The sequence below is a fragment of the Psammomys obesus genome, unplaced genomic scaffold, assembly GCF_907164565.1.
Source record: "Psammomys obesus unplaced genomic scaffold, mPsaObe1.curated_primary_1811, whole genome shotgun sequence".
Classification (NCBI taxonomy): Eukaryota; Metazoa; Chordata; class Mammalia; order Rodentia; family Muridae; genus Psammomys; species Psammomys obesus.
Window position 1 is genome coordinate 3002852 of NW_026587382.1, and position 16819 is coordinate 3019670.

The 16819-nt window shown below is 48.5% G+C and overlaps 2 protein-coding genes and 1 pseudogene across 3 annotated transcripts; 2 read left to right on the forward strand and 1 right to left on the reverse strand.

Annotated features, from left to right (window-relative positions):
• The window catches only part of LOC129673890 (60S ribosomal protein L11-like), a 9257-nt pseudogene extending 2238 nt beyond the window's left edge, over window positions 1-7019 (forward strand).
• Window positions 7020-7068: 49 nt separating this feature from the next.
• Tnfaip8l2 (TNF alpha induced protein 8 like 2) lies at window positions 7069-9840 on the forward strand. 2 transcript variants are annotated; one of them, XM_055603732.1, is made up of 2 exons: window positions 7069-7127; window positions 8793-9840. In XM_055603732.1, exon 2 carries the CDS (start codon window positions 8843-8845, stop codon window positions 9395-9397), a length of 555 nt encoding a protein of 184 aa, XP_055459707.1. In that variant the 5' UTR covers window positions 7069-7127; window positions 8793-8842; the 3' UTR covers window positions 9398-9840. The 2 variants fall into 2 exon arrangements, with proteins under 2 accessions (XP_055459707.1, XP_055459708.1); XM_055603733.1 differs by having other exon boundaries at window positions 7091-7127; window positions 8797-9840.
• Window positions 9841-9845: 5 nt separating this feature from the next.
• On the reverse strand, window positions 9846-16787 carry Lysmd1 (LysM domain containing 1). The gene is made up of 3 exons (XM_055603731.1): window positions 15915-16787; window positions 11336-11697; window positions 9846-10964 (listed from the first exon to the last, which is right to left on the reverse strand). The coding sequence occupies exons 1-3, from the start codon at window positions 16092-16094 to the stop codon at window positions 10826-10828; spliced, it is 681 nt and encodes a 226-aa protein (XP_055459706.1). The 5' UTR covers window positions 16095-16787; the 3' UTR covers window positions 9846-10825.
• Between the last annotated feature and the right edge of the window lie 32 nt (window positions 16788-16819).

The window sequence follows — 16819 nt, forward strand, 5'->3', positions numbered from 1 at the left end:
TCTTTCTTTCTTTCTTTCTTTCTTTCTTTCTTTCTTTCTTTCTTTCTAGACTGGGTTTCTCTGTGTAGCACTAGCTGTCCTGGACTTGCCTTGTAGACCAGGCTGGCCTTGAACTCACAGAGATCTGACTGCCTCTGCCTCCCCGAGTGCTGGGATTAGAGGTGTGCTCCATCACAGCTGGCTTCTCTAGTTTTCTTTTTTTCAAGACAGAGTTTTTTCCTGTGGTCCTGAACTCACTCTGTAGACAAGGCGGCCTCGAATTCAGAGATCCACCTACCCCTGCCTCCTGAATGCTGGAATTCAGCACGTGCCACCACCACCCCACTAAAATGTTAGTTTTCGATTATTTGGGTTTTGATTTTCCTAATCATTTCATATTAACTCTTATTGTTATTAGTTTTTTATTTCTATTTTAAACTAGTTTTATATATGTGTTCTGTGTGTACGGGTGTTTTGTCTCCACGCATATCTGTGTACCACATGCATGCCTGGTTGCCCTCAGAGGCAGGATGAGCGTGTGGCCAGATCCCTGGGACTGGAGTTACAGAGGACCATGGACCGTGGGCTGCAGTGCTGGGATTGGAACCCTCTGGGAGAGCAGCCAGTGCTCCTAACCACTGACCCATCTCTCCAGCTGGTTCTTTGTTTCTGAACGATTCTTGTTCCTTGTTGAGTTTTCTGCTAGTTCTATGCTGGGTTGAGATACTGATACTTATGAGCACTAGGCATGCACTAAAAGAGGGGCTCAGGACACAGCTCAGGGGAAGGACGCCTGCTTATCTGCTCAGCCACACGCAGACCCTGGGTAAGTTTCCCAGCAAGGCAAGGCAGGAAGAAAAGAACGCTTGGAGGCAGAGACAGGGAGATCTTTGTGAGCTCCCAGCCAACCTGTTGTACAGTGAGACATCGCCTGTTTGTCAGACAGACAGACGGACGGATAGATAGATAGATACCAAAGCCTTCCCCATGAGAACATCATCAAGTGGCGTAACTGGGATCTTGCTACCATTTCCTTCTTATCATCTTGATTGTGTGTGTGTGTGTGTGTGTGTGTGTGTGTGTGTTTTCATGTCTGTGCAGGTGCATGTGTAGAGTTCAGAGGTCTACCCCAGGTGTCTTTGCTGACTTGTGACATAGACCAGCCTGGCCTCAATCTGCCTCTGCTGCCTAGTGCTGAGATTACAGGCATGTACTACCATACTTTGATCAGCCTTATTTCGTAAGACAGGGTGCCTCCTTGTCCTGGGACCAGCCAAGTGAGCACGTCCATCTGGCTGGTGAACCACAGGAATCTCCTGTCTCTGCCACCCCAGGGCTATAGGATTAAAATGCACCTAGCTGGCCATTTTTTTTTTGGTTTGTTTTAAATATGGATTCCAGGGATTGAACTCAGTTTACCTGGCAAGTAGCCAAATTTATGGAGGGCCCTTATCTCCTGTGTATTATTTTTTAAAAAATTATTTATTGCCTATACAGTGCTCAGCCAGCATGTACACCAGTTCACCAGAAGAGGGCACCAGATCTCATAATAGATGGTTGTGAGCCACTCTGTGGTTGCTGGCAATTGAACTTAGGACCTTTGAAAGGGTAGCCAGTGCCCTTTACCTCTGAGCCATCTCTCCAGCCCATCTCCTTTGTATTTTTAACTTAGTCCTTCAGGATTTATTTACTGAGCAGGATGATGCATGAACATCCTCAAATGTTCATTGTATAGTAGTTAATAAAATCACATATAGCCAGGCAGTAGTGTCTCATTCCAGCACTCAGGAGGCAGAGGCAAGCAGATCTATGAGTTCGAGGCCAGACTAATCTACAGAAGGAGTTCCAGGACAGCCAGAGCTACACAAAGAAACCTTGTCTTGAGAAACCAGATGATGATGATGCTCTTGGGGTCTCAGGTAGGGACCATGAGAAAGACAGAGAAGGAAGAAGAGGTAGAGAAAGGATGGTGATTAAGATCTGACCTGATGGAGCAGAAACAGTCCAGGTAGGACCAATATTGTAACTTGGGGCACATGGCTGGGAAATAGCAAGACTAGTATAGAGGATTAGTATAAATCGATATCTGCTCAGCTCTGGTACTTAAAGCTTATTACTAAATCCTGTAAGTCTCTGTTTCATTTATTTGGGAACTAGAGTGGGTGATTAGAAAAGTCCCACCAAAATGTAACATATTGGGAGTTGGAGAGATGGATGGCTCAGAGGTTAAGAGCACTGGCAGCTCTTCCTGAGGTCATGAGTTCAATTCCCAGCAACTACATGGTGACTCAAATCATCTATAATGAGATCCGGTGCCCTCTTCTGGCATGCAGGTTTATATGCAGACAACATTGTATACATAATAAATAAATAAATCTTTTTAAAAAATATATCTTTATAAAATCCTGTCTCTAAAAAACAAAAAATCAAAATCCACGAGGGAGATGGCTCTGAGTCAGCAGCGCCCTTACCACTAAAGCATGAATACCTGCATCCTGAGTTTGGATGCCCGGCACCACACAAAAGCCAGGTGTGGTGTCAGCAACCTTAGTCTTGGTGATGGGGTTGCAGAGACAAGAGGTTTCTGGAACTAGCTGACCAGCCAATGCTGGACTTAAAGGTATTTTCTATGCCTGCTCTAGCTCCCACATAATGAGACATTTATCAATAAGCTTTACGCACCATAACTGGGCAGATACCTACCTATTCTAACTCGTCTCTGCTAGCCTGGCCTGCTTCCCAGCCATGTGCCCTGTTACCTGTCCTCCCGTCTCTCCCTGGCCACCTCTGCTCCATCCTTGTCCCTATTGACTTCTCCATGGTGACCTCCTCCTCAGAGCATGGCAACCTTCTTCTTCTCTGCCTTTTCTCTCTCTACCTGAGACTCCCCCAGACTGGGGACAGAAGTCCTGCCTACTGTCCCCTCTGCCCAGTCTTTGGCTCCTTAGCTTCTTTATTAACCAATTACAGATAACTGGGGACTAATTTTTACATAACATTGAGACAGGAGATTTCTCAATAGCAATGACAATACCGGAATCTGTTAGCATGTAGCTCTCTGCTGCTTCAGCAATCAACGATGGAATATACAGAGCCATGCCTTAACACAGTGTGAGTGAAGGTCCCCTCTCTAAGCCTGGATTCTCCATGTATCCTGGAGCTCCGTGTTCAGTGAGGCAGCTTGTTTTAAAAACTAAGGTGGAGGGGCTGGAGACGGCTCAGCCCTTGAGAACCCTTCCTCCAAGCTGGGTAGTGGTGGCACACACCTGTAATTCCAGCTGTCAGAAGGACGAGGCAGGCAGATCTCTGAGTCCGAGGCCAGCCTGGGTCTATACAGAGTGAGTTCCAGGACAGCTACACGGAGAAACCCTATCTAGAAAACCAAAACCAAAATAAACCAAACAACCAATCCCCCCCTTTTCCTCTTTCAGAGGACCTGAGTTAAGTTCCTAGCAGCCCCATGGCAGCTTACAACTGCCTGGAACTCCTGTTCCAGAGAACCCAACACCCTCTTCTGGTCTCCAAGGACACTCAAATAAAAGTGGCATATACACACAGATATATACACTTTAAAGAAAATAAAGCCAAGTATAGTGGCACACTCCTTAAATCCCAGTGCTCTAGGAAGCAGAGGCAGGTGGATCTCTGTGAGTTCGAGGCCAGCCTGGTCTACAAAGTGAATCCAGGACAGCCTGGACTGCACAGAGAAACCCTGTCTCGAAAAACCACAAATAAATAAATAGACAAACAAACAAACTTGGGCTGGACAGATGCTAAGAGCACTAACTGTGAGCTGGCATGGTGGCACAGGCCTGTAATCCTAGCACTCAGGGATGCAGAGGCAGGCAGATTTCTGTGAGTTTGAGGCCAACCTGGTCTACAAAGTGAGCCCAGGACAGCCAAGGCTACACTGAGAAACCCATCTCAAAAACAAACAAAACCAAACAAACAAACACTAACTGCTCTTTCGGAGGCCCCCGGGTCAGTTCCCAGCACCCACATATTAGTGGCTTACACCTATCACTATCTCCAGTGATCTTACTTCCCTTCTGACCCCCATGGGCTGTTGCAGGGAATCTTAATCCTTCTCTTGAATTCCAAATGCTCACCATACACGTGCATGCTCTCAGGCACACATGCTCTAGTTACAGTGAAAATTTAAGCAACAAACAAAACCCGGCTAAGGTGGAGGGATGCTCCGCTCTCGGTAGTCCCCCTCACCTCCTCTCGGGAAATCTGCATTCGGTCTGCATAAAATAAGGTAAAAAGTCATAAGCAACTGACAGTAACCTCTGGCCTCCACATGCAGACATGTGCGTACACACACGCATAAAACATACAGAAGTCAAGTGTGGTGGCTAATGCCTATAATACTGGCAGTAGGCAGACAGAGATGCAAGGATCCATTGCAGGTTCAAGGCCAGCCTGGTCTACAGGGTGCATTCCAGGCCCATCAGAGTTGCATATCAAGAAAAAAACAACAAAAGCAACACGGGAGTATAGTGATGAATTAGAAAGCAGAAGCAGAACAGTTAGGAGTTCTGGGTCACTGTAATGCACATAGTGAGTCTGAGGCCAGCTGTGCTTCGTGAGACCCTGCCTAATCAACAACAAACACCAGCCAGCCTACCCCATTAAAAGGGAATATGAGGTTTAACTGAAATTTACTAACGTCTAGCCGAGTATAGTACGCAAATGTTGGCTTTCTCACCTCTCACTTCATTCTCATGAATTCTTATATATATTTATATCAGTTATATATGTGAATTTCTTCAGATGCATCAAGAAATATGTATATGATTTGTTTTTTTCATCCTTTAATTTTTTGTGTGTGGTTGTTTTGTCTCCGTGCGTATCTGTGTGTGCTGTGCCTGATGAGGTCAGAAGAGGGTGTGGCCTCTTCAGTTCCTCTGGAACTGGAATTACAGGTGGTTGTGAGCCACCACATGGGTTCCTAGACTCAAATTTGGGTCCTCTGCAAGAGCAGCAAGTGTTCTTGACTGCTTCGGTACCCCTCTGGCCCTTTGTTTTGTTTTGTTTTGAGACAGGGTCTCACTGGGTAGCCCTTGCTGGCCTGGAACTCACAGAGATCTGCCTGTGTCTACTTCCTGAGTGCTGGGATTAAAGATGTGGAACATCACACCCAGCCTTATTATTTATAAGTTTGTGTCTGTTTATACGTGCACATGCTTGTGGGTGGTCATGGAGGCAGGAAGAGGGGGTTGGGTCCTCTGGAGCTGGAGTTACAGGCCAAACCTGGGTCCCCTGGAAGAGCCGCAAGTGCTTTCAATCACCGTGCCATCATCTCCTCAGTGTGTGGCGGATGTCTTTCTCTACCACCTTGCTTCTGAGACAGGTCTCTGCATCTGGAGCTAGTCGCTTTTGCCAGATTGGCCAGCAAGTGCGACGCTCCTCTCTCTTCTTCCTGTGCTGATCTGACCAGTGTGTTCTGCTTTGCCTGGTGTTTTTAGATAAGAACTATGGATTAAACTCAGGCATTCCCACGAAAGGCAGACATCTTATAGGCTGAGTGCTTTGTCCCCATTTCCATGGACCTTTAGTTATTTAAGAAAAAAAAAATTAGCAGGGAGATGGCAGGTGGATCTCCATGAGTTTGAGGCCAGGCTGGTCTACAGAGTGAGAAAAAACCAGAAAAACCCAGCCTCAGAAAAAAAGAAAGAGAAATTTGAGATAGGTTCTCACTATTACTGTGTAGCCTTGGCTGGCCTGGAACTTCCTAAGTACCTCAGGCTGATCTTGAACCCACAGAGACCTGCTTTCCTCTACCTCACTAGTGCTGGGTGTAAAGGTGTGAGCCCCCACATCCAGGTGTGGCGCTTTTTTTTTTTTTTGGTTGACGGTTGACATGGGAGGGCCCAGCTCACTGTGCGCACCTGGGTGCCGTAAGAGGCTACGAAAGTCATGGGGTAAACATGTTCCTCAGTGGCCTCTGCACTAGTTCCTGCTCTGACTTCCTTCTATGACAGACTATGATATGAAAGTGTAAGCAAAATAGAACTTTCCTTCCCAAGAATGGTGTTTTAAAGCGATAGAAACTCTGAGACTGGCCAGTGAGACCCTGCATCAAAGGAAGTGAACCAGACCAGGTTCCTGAGGATGACGCATGCACATTCATTAAAAATGTTTTTAAAGATTTTTTTTTTTTATATGTGTGTGTTTATGCCACATGTGTTTTGGTTCCCAAGGAGGTCAGAAGGTATTAGACCGCCTGGAGCTGACAAGTGGTTACGAGACAGGTTCTAGTCACTGAGCCATCTCTCTGGCCCCCAGTTGTTTTTAAATTGCTGAATCCCAAGGCCTCTTACTGGATTCTTATGTAATTAATTCCTTTATAAGAGTTGTGAGTCTGTGTGTGCCCAAGTGTATGTTTGTGGACCAGGTGTATGCAGGTGACTCCAGAGGCCAGAAGAGAACATTGGAATCCCTGGCTGGCCTGGAGCTCACTCTGTAGACCAGGCTGGCCTGGAGCTCAGAGATCCACCTGTCTCTTCGTCCAGGGTGCTGGGATTAAAGGCATAGTGTTTGCCTTGCTGGAGAATGTCCTCATTCCCAGGCCCTTTAACAGCTATTACACTCAGTTCTCGGTCCTCTAGTGTTTCAGCTCGATGCTGACACCTGCTGGCCATAGATGGCTCAGCAACCTTAACCTCGGCACCTGCCTCCTGCCGGTACTGAAGGCCAGGAGGGACCGTCGGTGGCATTCTTATCTGCCAGGGCCCGAAGATGCTTGTGATAATGCTGTTCTACTACACCACTCGATGATCTTCAGTACTTCCCTGGCTGTCTCCCACGTTAAAATATCTGGACTCTCCATGGTTCTAAGTACCACAGAATATTAGGCAGCAAGAAAGAAGCAGACAGCTTGGGCGGAGGGTGTGTGATTCCCTCCTTCCCACCTCAGAGTTGGAGCTTCCTACAGATTTCCCTGCCTTTTGACCTTTGTCTTATTTCTAGGCTGCTCTTGGGACTCAGGCCTTCTTGGTGACAGTGGTGATGAACCGGAGGTGGAGAGTACGTAGGCGGGACTTGGGGTGGGGCTAGACCAAAGGGCCTCTTACTTAGGCGCTTCTCCATTCTGTTAGCTCTCAGGCACATCTAAGGCAAGACTGGCACCCAGCGCACAGCAGGTGAGAGACTGGCAAGGACAGAGGGGCGGGTTTCTAAATGACAGTGACAGCACATCCCGACCCCTTTACCCTTACCTTTCCATTGTGTGAAACTCTCACTTGGAGAAATCCTGGGTTCCACTACCACCACGCCCATCCCATGACAGAATGCTTTTAGTGGATGGAGCAAGAGAGAAAGAGAAAGAGAGCTGGCTTGGGCCGAGGGCTGAGGGATGGAGGTGCATAGCGGGGTATGACAGAGGTTTAGACAAGTAAAATCTCTTCAGACATGGAAGTACAGTGACTCAAAGTAAAAGCGTAGCCAGGCTAGAGATTCATGGGGTTGAAGTAGAGGCTAGAAAAAGAGCAAGTGACAGAGAGACCTTGAGAGGACTGGGGACCTAAATGGAAATGCAAGAGGGGCAACGGAAAGCAGGTAACAGGAAGGCAAGGCGGGAAGGGAAGGCAAGCTCCTATGGAGCAATCACCTCCACCATGGAGGACAGTGAGACAAAGCTCAGGGCAAGCCAGTAGCAAATCAAGATGGCAGGTTCCCACTGGAATGATTCAGCTCGGGGAGAGGCCCCTGGCTATCCTCCCTGTGTCTCTTCAGGCTCCTAGTTTCATTTGGGGGAGAGGGTGAGGTTGCTCCCCATTGCGGTCACAGCCACATCCTGCAGAGCAGGGGAGGGGGAAGTAAGAAGCAAAACAACAGAAGCAGTCAAGGACCATGGTGAGAGGACCCTGGACTTCGGCACAGGATATACCGCAGGGGGCGGGGGATGGGAGGGGGACTTGGTTCCGTCTCACCAGCCTCAGACCCCACTGCTGCCGCCCCAGCCTTCTTTGGTGGGCTGTGACCTCCCTGACAGCACTACTTGCTGGGTAGGGACTCTGGGAGGATTATTGGACTTGTAGTCTGATTTTTTTTCACAGCTTCTTTTTGTTATTTTAAATTATGTGTATGTGTGAGTGTGCCTGTGGAGGCCAGAGGTGTTGGATCTCCCTGGAGCTAGTTAGAGGGGATGCTGAGTCGTCTGTGAGTGTGTGAACTGCGCCACCTCTCCAGTCCTTTAAGCTTGTTTTCATCATTTACTAGGCCAAGTTGCTTACGGTCTCTTAGCCTTTCTTACAGGCGGTGACACACCGTCTTTAATCCCAGGACTCTGGAAGCAGAGGCATGCAGATCTCTGACTTCAAAGGCCAGCCTGGGCTACAGAGCAAAGGCTACTCAGAGAAACCCTTGTCTTGAAAGAAAAGAAAAGGAAAAAAAAAAAAGGTTATCAAAAAAAAAAAAAAAAAAAGCCAAGTGTTCTTATTAGGTTTCTGGAGGCCGCTGTATCTCCCACTTCTTGTAAGGTTATATGGTCCCTCCACTCACACGGGCTCTTGATCTTGAGCCTGGAGACAGAGGGCAGCTGTGCCAGTTCCCTGCCAAATGGGCATTATGCTCTCCATCATGGCAGTAGCCTCCTGCCCTAAGACTCCAATGATGCCCACACTTGTCCAGCTAGGGCTCTCCCTGCTCCTTGGGATGTTTTGGAGACACAGATGTCTCAGTTTATAGCACTAACATGAAAAAGCAGAAGCAAGACTTACAGGATGGAGGGGGCCAAAGGGAGAGGCAATACAAAGCAGTCAGAGCAGAGAAAATGGGGAAAAGCCATTTCTCTCTTTTTCTCTAAGGAAGCCTGTGGCCTCTTCTGGTGACTGACCACATACCCACCCCATGTACCATGGAGTCCTTCAGCTCCAAGAGTCTGGCATTACAAGCCGAGAAAAAGCTACTGAGTAAAATGGCTGGGCGGTCTGTGGCTCATCTCTTTATCGACGAGACCAGCAGCGAGGTCCTAGATGAGCTTTACCGTGTGTCCAAAGAATACACACACAGCCGGCCCAAGGCACAACGGGTGATCAAAGACCTGATCAAGGTGGCTGTGAAGGTGGCCGTGCTGCACCGTAGTGGCTGCTTCGGTCCTGGGGAGCTGGCTCTGGCTACACAATTTCGCCAGAAGCTCCGGCAGGGCGCGATGACCGCGCTTAGCTTTGGCGAGGTGGACTTCACCTTTGAGGCTGCAGTGCTAGCAGGCCTGCTGGTCGAGTGCCGGGACATTCTGCTGGAGCTGGTGGAGCACCACCTCACACCCAAGTCACATGACCGCATCAGACACGTGTTTGATCACTACTCTGACCCTGACCTGCTCGCTGCCCTCTACGGGCCTGACTACACTCAGCACCTTGGCAAGATCTGTGACGGGCTCCGGAAGCTGCTCGATGAGGGGAAGCTCTGAGGCCCCAGAGCCCAGCACACTGGACTTTGGCAAAATGACTGACCAGGAAAATGACAGCTCAGGCTTTCTAACCCTGCACAAATGCTTTTCAATCCCCTGGCTTCATTCTCTCCCAAGAGTGTTGACGACGCGGATACAGCCCCCACTCCCAAACCGCTGGTGGAGAAGAGCAGCTCTGAGCCGAGTGAGGCGGCTTTCCTGTCCAGTTGCCAGCAAAGGGAACAGCTGACCGCAGAAGTGAAACTCGGGTCTGCTTCTCCCAGGAGGGCTGCCTGGGACAGGGCCTCCTCCTCCTCAAACCCAAGGAAGGGGGCACTAAGGGCCAGAAGGAGGAAGGTGGCCATCAGAGACCTCCCTCCGGATCTCCCGGAGCTTGGGCACACAGCAGAGGCTGTGTAGAAGGTGCTGGGGGAGGGGAAGCACAGGGGAATAAAACCACTAAAACATGCACAGGGCTCACTGTTTAATCTCTCTAGCTCCACACGCAGGCCGGACACAGAGGAGAGGTCTAGACACAACACATCTCCCCTTTCCCCATTCCTGAGCAGGAGGCAGGCAGACTCCCAGCACTACTGAGCTGCTATGCCTACTTCTTCAGCTTAAAGAACAAAAGACAAACTGTACTGAGATCAGGGCTACAGATTACAGATACATACCAAGTGACCTAGGCAGGCTGGGGATGTGTGACTAAGACACTTTTGCCACTGTCCTCCTCTGACCCCCAAGGCACCTTCTTCTAGCCCCTAGCCCCACCATGGTGGAGCAGAGGAATGGGAAGAAGGGTGGGGTGGTGGCAGAGAGCACTCAGTCAGTACCCTACTCCACTGCTGTTTCTCAGAGCCAAGAGCTGGAGATTTGTAGGTATTGCTCAGCCAAGCCCCAATAATTGACCTTGAGAGTGGGGAAAGCCTCGGCGCGACCTGCCATTCTCTGTGGTGTGTTTCGCTCACCTCCTGGCCTCGGGAACATGCTTGGCTAGGGAGGTTAAGTAGCAGCCACCCCCACTCACTATTCTGGGTTTCCCCCTCTCTTCAGTGATATGGAAACCCCATTTCTTCAGTTAAGAGGAGGAAGGGGTTAGATATAGCAAATAAATATTACTTCAGTATAGCACCAAATAAATTAGGTAACATCACTGAGGTGGGGCGGGGTCTCTGCTTCCCTGCTCTAAGGCCAGGGAATGGTGGAAGGGACAGCAAGGGCATAGAAGAGCCTTTGAATCTAAAGGACAACTCTAGATTTGGCCCATTTCCTACTCTTGCTGAAAAGTGTCCCCAGCTGGGGAAATCTTGACACAGAGGCTGGCCAAGATGGCTGGAGAGGAGTGAGGCAGGCTGGGACGCTCTGCTCTTGAGCCTCACCTCAGACTCCTCTCCCCCTCAAGCTGTTCCTTCAGACATCCTGCTTCTCTCTTCAGTTCTGGAAACATCAGAGCTTGAAGATTTCATCTTCCTGGTCCCGCAGTGTCTGGGTCCGAGATGTCCGGGTCAGTGGCACAGGACCCAGGACTGCTCGCTGCTGCATCCGAGGGGAGCTGGGGTAGAGACCTGCACCCTCCTCGGGTCCCCTGCGGGTGAAGACAGGGAGAAAGCAACAGATGGAGGCAAGAACCCGAGAATGGACCAAGTGAAAAGGTGTAGTAACGGGCGGGGAGGGGGGCTACCTTCCTTTACTTCATGAGCTGGGTGGACTCTCAATATCTAGAAAACTAGTCCTAACATGTCTTCACAGTCCTCAGTTAGTGAGGACAGAATCCACAGAACCAGTTTTCCCACCACCTCACCCCCCTCCAGTTGCCACTGGTTCCTGGTCTTGGGACCACATGAGGAAAAAGACATCCTCTTGCTTCTTCAGGCACTTTGGTTACTTTATCAGTTTGTGTTCAGTTTAAGGAAAGGGGTCTCTGCAGGGACTTGCAGGGACCTGCTGGAGACTCACCCACTTCCCCCTTTCCTCAGCTTCTGGGCAGCAGCCTTCTTTGACAGGCTGATCTGTGAGTCAAGCTTCTTAAGAAAATCAGAGGCAGAAAGGTCGTGGCTGGGGGTGGAGGCTTCCTGGTGAGGTGGGAGTGCTGCGCCATTGGCCCAGCCTGCACCTGACTCTTGAGTCTTCCTCTTCACTGAACGTGGAGCGACATCATCCTTACTTGGGTGCACCTCTTCCTCCCCATCATTATCCTCCTCGGAATCCAAACCATTGAACAGGTCTCTGGGCTCTGTCAGGATGGGGATGTAGAGCGTTTTCTTCAGGAAGATGGAGTCATTAGTGTAAAGGCGGTTTGTACGCTTAATCTGTTCCATCTTAAAAAAAAATCACCCAAAATTAATGACTGACAGTAAAATCCACCAATCTTATATAGCATCTCGGCTTTTTTCCCTTCTTTCTCACTATGTAGGCCGGCTAAATCTCCAAACCTGCCTGGCTCGTTATCTCAAGCTTTTATTATTGGTGTGTGTGCTGAGGAGACATGCGCAGCTGGAGTGGAGCCTGGAGGCTGCTGGCCTGTTTCTTATGCTTACTTGGTAAGCACTTACAAGAAATTCGTTTTTCAAGTCAGGGCTTCTCTGTACAGGCTGTCCTGGACTCACTTTGTAGACCAGGCTGGCCTCGAACTCGAAGAGATCTGCCTGCCTCTGCCGCCCCGGGTGCTGGGATTACAGGCGTGCCACCGCACCTAGTTAGGCAAGCACTTTTGTTAACCAACTTACCACGTGAGCCTTCTTCAGAGGCCGCGGACTCAAAGCTTTTAAGTAACTGTACAATTTTATTTGGCTCCAAAACAATCCAGCTAAAATAAAAGGCTGATGTTAAGGTTATTTTATAGTGTTTATACTTTCTAGTCTTGGGACACCTTCACATTTGTAACAATTATTGAGGCAAAACAACAACAACAACAACAAAACAAAAACAAAAACAAACAAACAAACAAGCATACAACCCTTTTATTTACTTAAAAGCTACCAAAACAGGAGTTGCCAGTCCTGGGGCTCTGCTGGACAAGGCTGAAGTTGTGTAGTAAATTATTTGTGTTAGATCTATGATGACAGACTCCCTTTTCTCAGTGGGGTTTTAAAAGTCTCCCCTGATCAGAGTGACCCCAAGTTTTGTAAGGAACATTACACAGCCCTCAGGGCAGATTATAGGCCAGACCCTTCGCAGATAAGAAAACTGCTCTAGCAAGCATCTATGAATCCCTAAAATGCCGAACCTGCTAAAAATCTTAGTTTAGCGGTGACTTTCAATTGTACTTGGAGATATACCCCCAATAAGCTAATTAAATACTGTATTTTCCTTCTTGTGATAGGACCACTAAGTACCCCTGACCCCAGCAAATCAGATACATTCATCCTTGAAATCCCTCTGTCTGCCCAGGGTTTATATTGCCCTTGATTTCACATGAATAAAGGTACCTGCTTTCCCGATTCAAGACCTGCTGGGATTCCTCATTTATCCTCCACAAGGCCTGTTCTCACTCTGGCCCAGCAAAGGCTAGGCCTCGAGGGCCTGTGTCTCAGCTGCAAGCCGAGCAAGCATGGGCTTCCGCCCACACCTCTGCCATGCTTCGCACAGCAGCTGGACCAGGAGCTGCAACACTTTGGTGTTGCTACATGCTTTGGAATGCCCACCAGAGATCTCATGCTAATCTAGCCAAACTGTAACACTGTGTGGAAAACCTTTCCCACACCCCAGCTTGGTGCACCTCACCCTTAGTGGGTCTCACCCTAAAGTGATCTAGCTGACAGAACGGAAACTGTTCTCCATCTGGAAACCAAGTTCTAGGACCCTAGCTGAGATCCAGGCCCCCACTGAAAAGAGAACAACACCAGCCCTCTAGAGGTAGAGCCAGAGAGCTTGAATTGAAGGTCATTTTCCATACATGAGTTTGAGGCTAGCTTGGGTTCCTTGAGACCTTGTCTCAAACAAAACAAAACAAGCTACTAGTATTTAAAGTCTTCCAAATGAGAGCTGAGGGGCTGGAGAGATGGCTCAGTGGTTAAGAGCACTTGCTCCTCTTGCAAAGGAGGGTTCAATTCCCAGCACCCACATAGTGGTTCACAGCTATTTCAGCTCCAGTTCCAGTGATCCAATGCCCTCTTCTGACCTCTGTAGGCACCAGGCACCCCCATGGCATGCAGACACACATGTAAGCAAAACACTAAAAATACATTTAATAAATAAATAATGCTGAGCCACGTATGCTAGTACACTTTTTTTAGACAGGGTTTCTCTGTGTAGCCCTGGCTGTCCTGGAATTCACTCTGTAGACCAGGCTGGCCTTGACCTCAGAGATCCACCTGCCTCTGCCTCCCCTACTCTGCTCCCCGGGCTGGGCTGGGATTAAAGGCGCGTGCCACCCAGCTAACAGTTCACATCTTTACTCCCAGCACTCGGAAAGCAGACACAGGCAGAGCTCTGAGTGTGAAGACAACCAGGCTACATATTGAGACGCTGGCTAATAATTAGATAGATACATAGATAGATAGATAGATAGACCGACAAACAGACAGATAAATAGATGGATGGCTCTGGATGGGTCTGGAGCTATAGCTCCATGGGGCAGCACTTGCCTAGCATGTGCAAAGCCCTAGGCTGGATCCCTAGCAGACCTCCAATAATAAATAAATAAAAATCTCATACTTCTCACATTCTTGCCGACTAACACCACCCTTAGCTGCTCTTCCTCTTTCATATCCACATATCTTCCTCTTGATATCTAGAAAAATGTGATTAACCCTCTGGCTGGCTTAGCAACTTCCTAAAAGCTCCTCATTGGCTAAACAATATAATCCAAACGAGGATTCAAGGGCTTTCTTTATTTAGCCCCCACAGGAAGTGTCTAGCCTTCTCTCTTCTGCATTCTGCCACTGAACTACACCTTCACCTCACCAGTTCCCGTGGTCTTGTTTGAGTGTAGCTGGCCTGGAACCCTGCATCCCTTTGCCTTGGCATCCCGAGGGCTGAGATTATAGGTCTGCACCACCAAGCCTGGATTTCAGACTTTTTTTTTTTTTTTTTTGTCTTTTCAAGACAGTTTCTTTGTGTAGCCCTCTCTGTCCTAGAATTCACTAGGTAGACCAGACTGGCCTTGAACTCAGTGATGCTCCTGCCTCTGCCCCGAGAGTGTTGGGATTAAAGGCCTGCACTGTCATGCCGCAAAGCTTTCAGTCATCTTTGTTTGTTTGTTTTCTGTTTTTCCGAGACAGGGTTTCTCTGTGTATCCTTGACTGTCCTGGACTCACTTTGTAGACCAGGCTGGCTGGCCTCAAACTCACAGAGTCTGCCTGATTCTGCTTTCCAGAGTGCTGGGATTACAGGTGTGCGCCACTGTGCCCAGTGGCTTTCAGTCATCTTTTAAACTTCCATGTGACTGACACTATGCCAGAGTTCAGAGACATAAAGTTAAAAGAAAACTGTTTCTGCTTTTAAAGAGTTTGTAGACTGCTGGAAGACAAGGGTATAAACAATTGGGTTAAACAGATTGTAGAAGGAAACACGGAGAGAAAAGTTTCTAAGTCTTCAGTCCCCATGGTGATGGTACTCCCAAAACCTGCACCATAGATGTGGTGGTCACACCGCTAATCTCAGCACTCATGGTGGAAGAAGACTGTAAATGCCAGCTTGGGCTACACAGCAACAACAGACTAGACGATCCACCCTTTCCCCAGAAAATAGCAAGTAATATCCACTCCCACTTCAAGCAAAAATGAATAGTTTCAGAGTTCCCACCCCTTGTCAATATTCTTTACATAACCCATTGTTTCCTCTCCTTTTCTCATGTGAACTTAAATTACATGAGCACAACATACATTTATGCTTTGTCTCCAGAAAAGGGTTACCATAATGCTTTAAGCACAGCACTGATTGTCTAAATTCAACATTTGTTCGCAACTGGTAAAACAGGATGTAGATGGGAAGGCTGTAACTTTAATGCAAGATACCTTTTATGCCCATCAAGGTATGCCCATTAGGTATGACCTGAAATACTTGGTGTATGTAGAGGGTACATAAAGAAAGCAGAGCCCTGGAGCGGAAATAAGAACTAGAGTTAGGAACTCTACTAAAAGTCAGCTCTTCTTTATTTGCTGTAAATGATTTGCTGTAAATGTCACTCGGTTTTGTTTTGTGTTTTGTTTTTTCCATGGCGAATCGCATGGGCATTAGAGTCGGACAGACCTATCTGAAACCTATGACATTCAAGTTATTTGACCTTGATGAAACTGGTTATCAGTCTTAAGTCTCAAGTTAATAGGGACACAAGGTCCAAATAGGTTAATGGCAATAAACCCCGCCCCCACCTCTCACAAGCCACAGGATCTGCTCCTCCTACTGGGAGAGTAGAGCAGATCTGTCCCAAGTAGATAGTGCTACACTGAGCTGCGAAAACAAAATAAGAAAGAAACAGATCATAATATAATTAGGATAATTTCAGAGGAGGCTGTTTAGCGGGCCACCCACTTTCTCCTGGGGGCTACATTTCTCCTAAACGGTTCTCACAGCCCAATCCTAGAAGACTCACCGTCACCCCATATTTGAGTGCTAGTCCAGCCAGGGTGTCTCCAGGTTCCAATTGATGCTCCAGGCGTCTTTCCCTCACTGGGGAGGAGGATGACTGTACCAGGCTTCCATAAGAACGAGCACGGCTCCCATGCAGCAGCCCTGACCCCCCGAGTGGAGGCTGTCTAGAGGGAGAAGCCATCTCCTCGGGCTGCCAAGATCTAGCGTCACAACTGAGGATAGCCCAGCTAATTGGCCAACAGTGACGGCCGAAGGCAAGGAATCGATATTCAGGGAATTACTTTTCTCTTCTCCGGTCTCTCTTCAGTCTCCTCGCTCTCGAGAGACTACATTCGTCCTCCTCCTCTTGCTGCTTCTTCCCGAGCTTGGGGTTACGGTCCGTACCCTAAGAAGTCTGCCAGGCCAGTTGCATTTCTCCCTCCTCAAGCCCCTTATCCATAAGTATCTTGCCTGAGCTGTCACTCGCTGACCCCTTCGACTTTCGATGCCCCCTCCCCAACTTCTCGCAAGCCTGATCTCTGACCTCTGAACCCCAGACACCCTCATCAACACTCTTCCTTCAGTGTGCCCCCACCTAGAGCAGCCGGAAGCCCCCACATTCTCTCTGTTCCAAATCAGGCCCACCCCAGGTAGGCTGTGGCTGAGACGGAGGAGCCAGAGGACTGTGAGAGTTTGTAGTATACTATCCACTGAGAATCCCGAAGCCTAGCCCCACATCAGGAGGGTCCCATCCTGAAGCTCCAGCTCCACGTACAAGCTCTTGGGTCTCCAAACACCTGGATACTTCGAGATGCGCGGGCCTGTGTCCAGGTGAGCGGGTAGCTCTTTGAAAAAATAAAATAAATAAAATACACAAACAAAAGACTTCATTTCCCAAAAGGCACAGCGTCCTCGAAGCGTCATAGG

Bases quoted from the DNA above. Each gene is read 5' to 3' on its own strand.
- Tnfaip8l2 (XM_055603732.1), top strand. From the start codon at position 8,843: ATGGAGTCCTTCAGCTCCAAGAGTCTGGCATTACAAGCCGAGAAAAAG.
- Lysmd1 (XM_055603731.1), bottom strand. From the start codon at position 16,094: ATGGCTTCTCCCTCTAGACAGCCTCCACTCGGGGGGTCAGGGCTGCTG. The intron at 11,698-15,914 runs GTGAGTCTTCTA...TTTTTTTTTAAG, and splicing joins CACTCAAATATGGGGTGACG to ATGGAACAGATTAAGCGTAC. The intron at 10,965-11,335 runs GTGAGTCTCCAG...CTTCACCCGCAG, and splicing joins CTGAGGAAAGGGGGAAGTGG to GGGACCCGAGGAGGGTGCAG.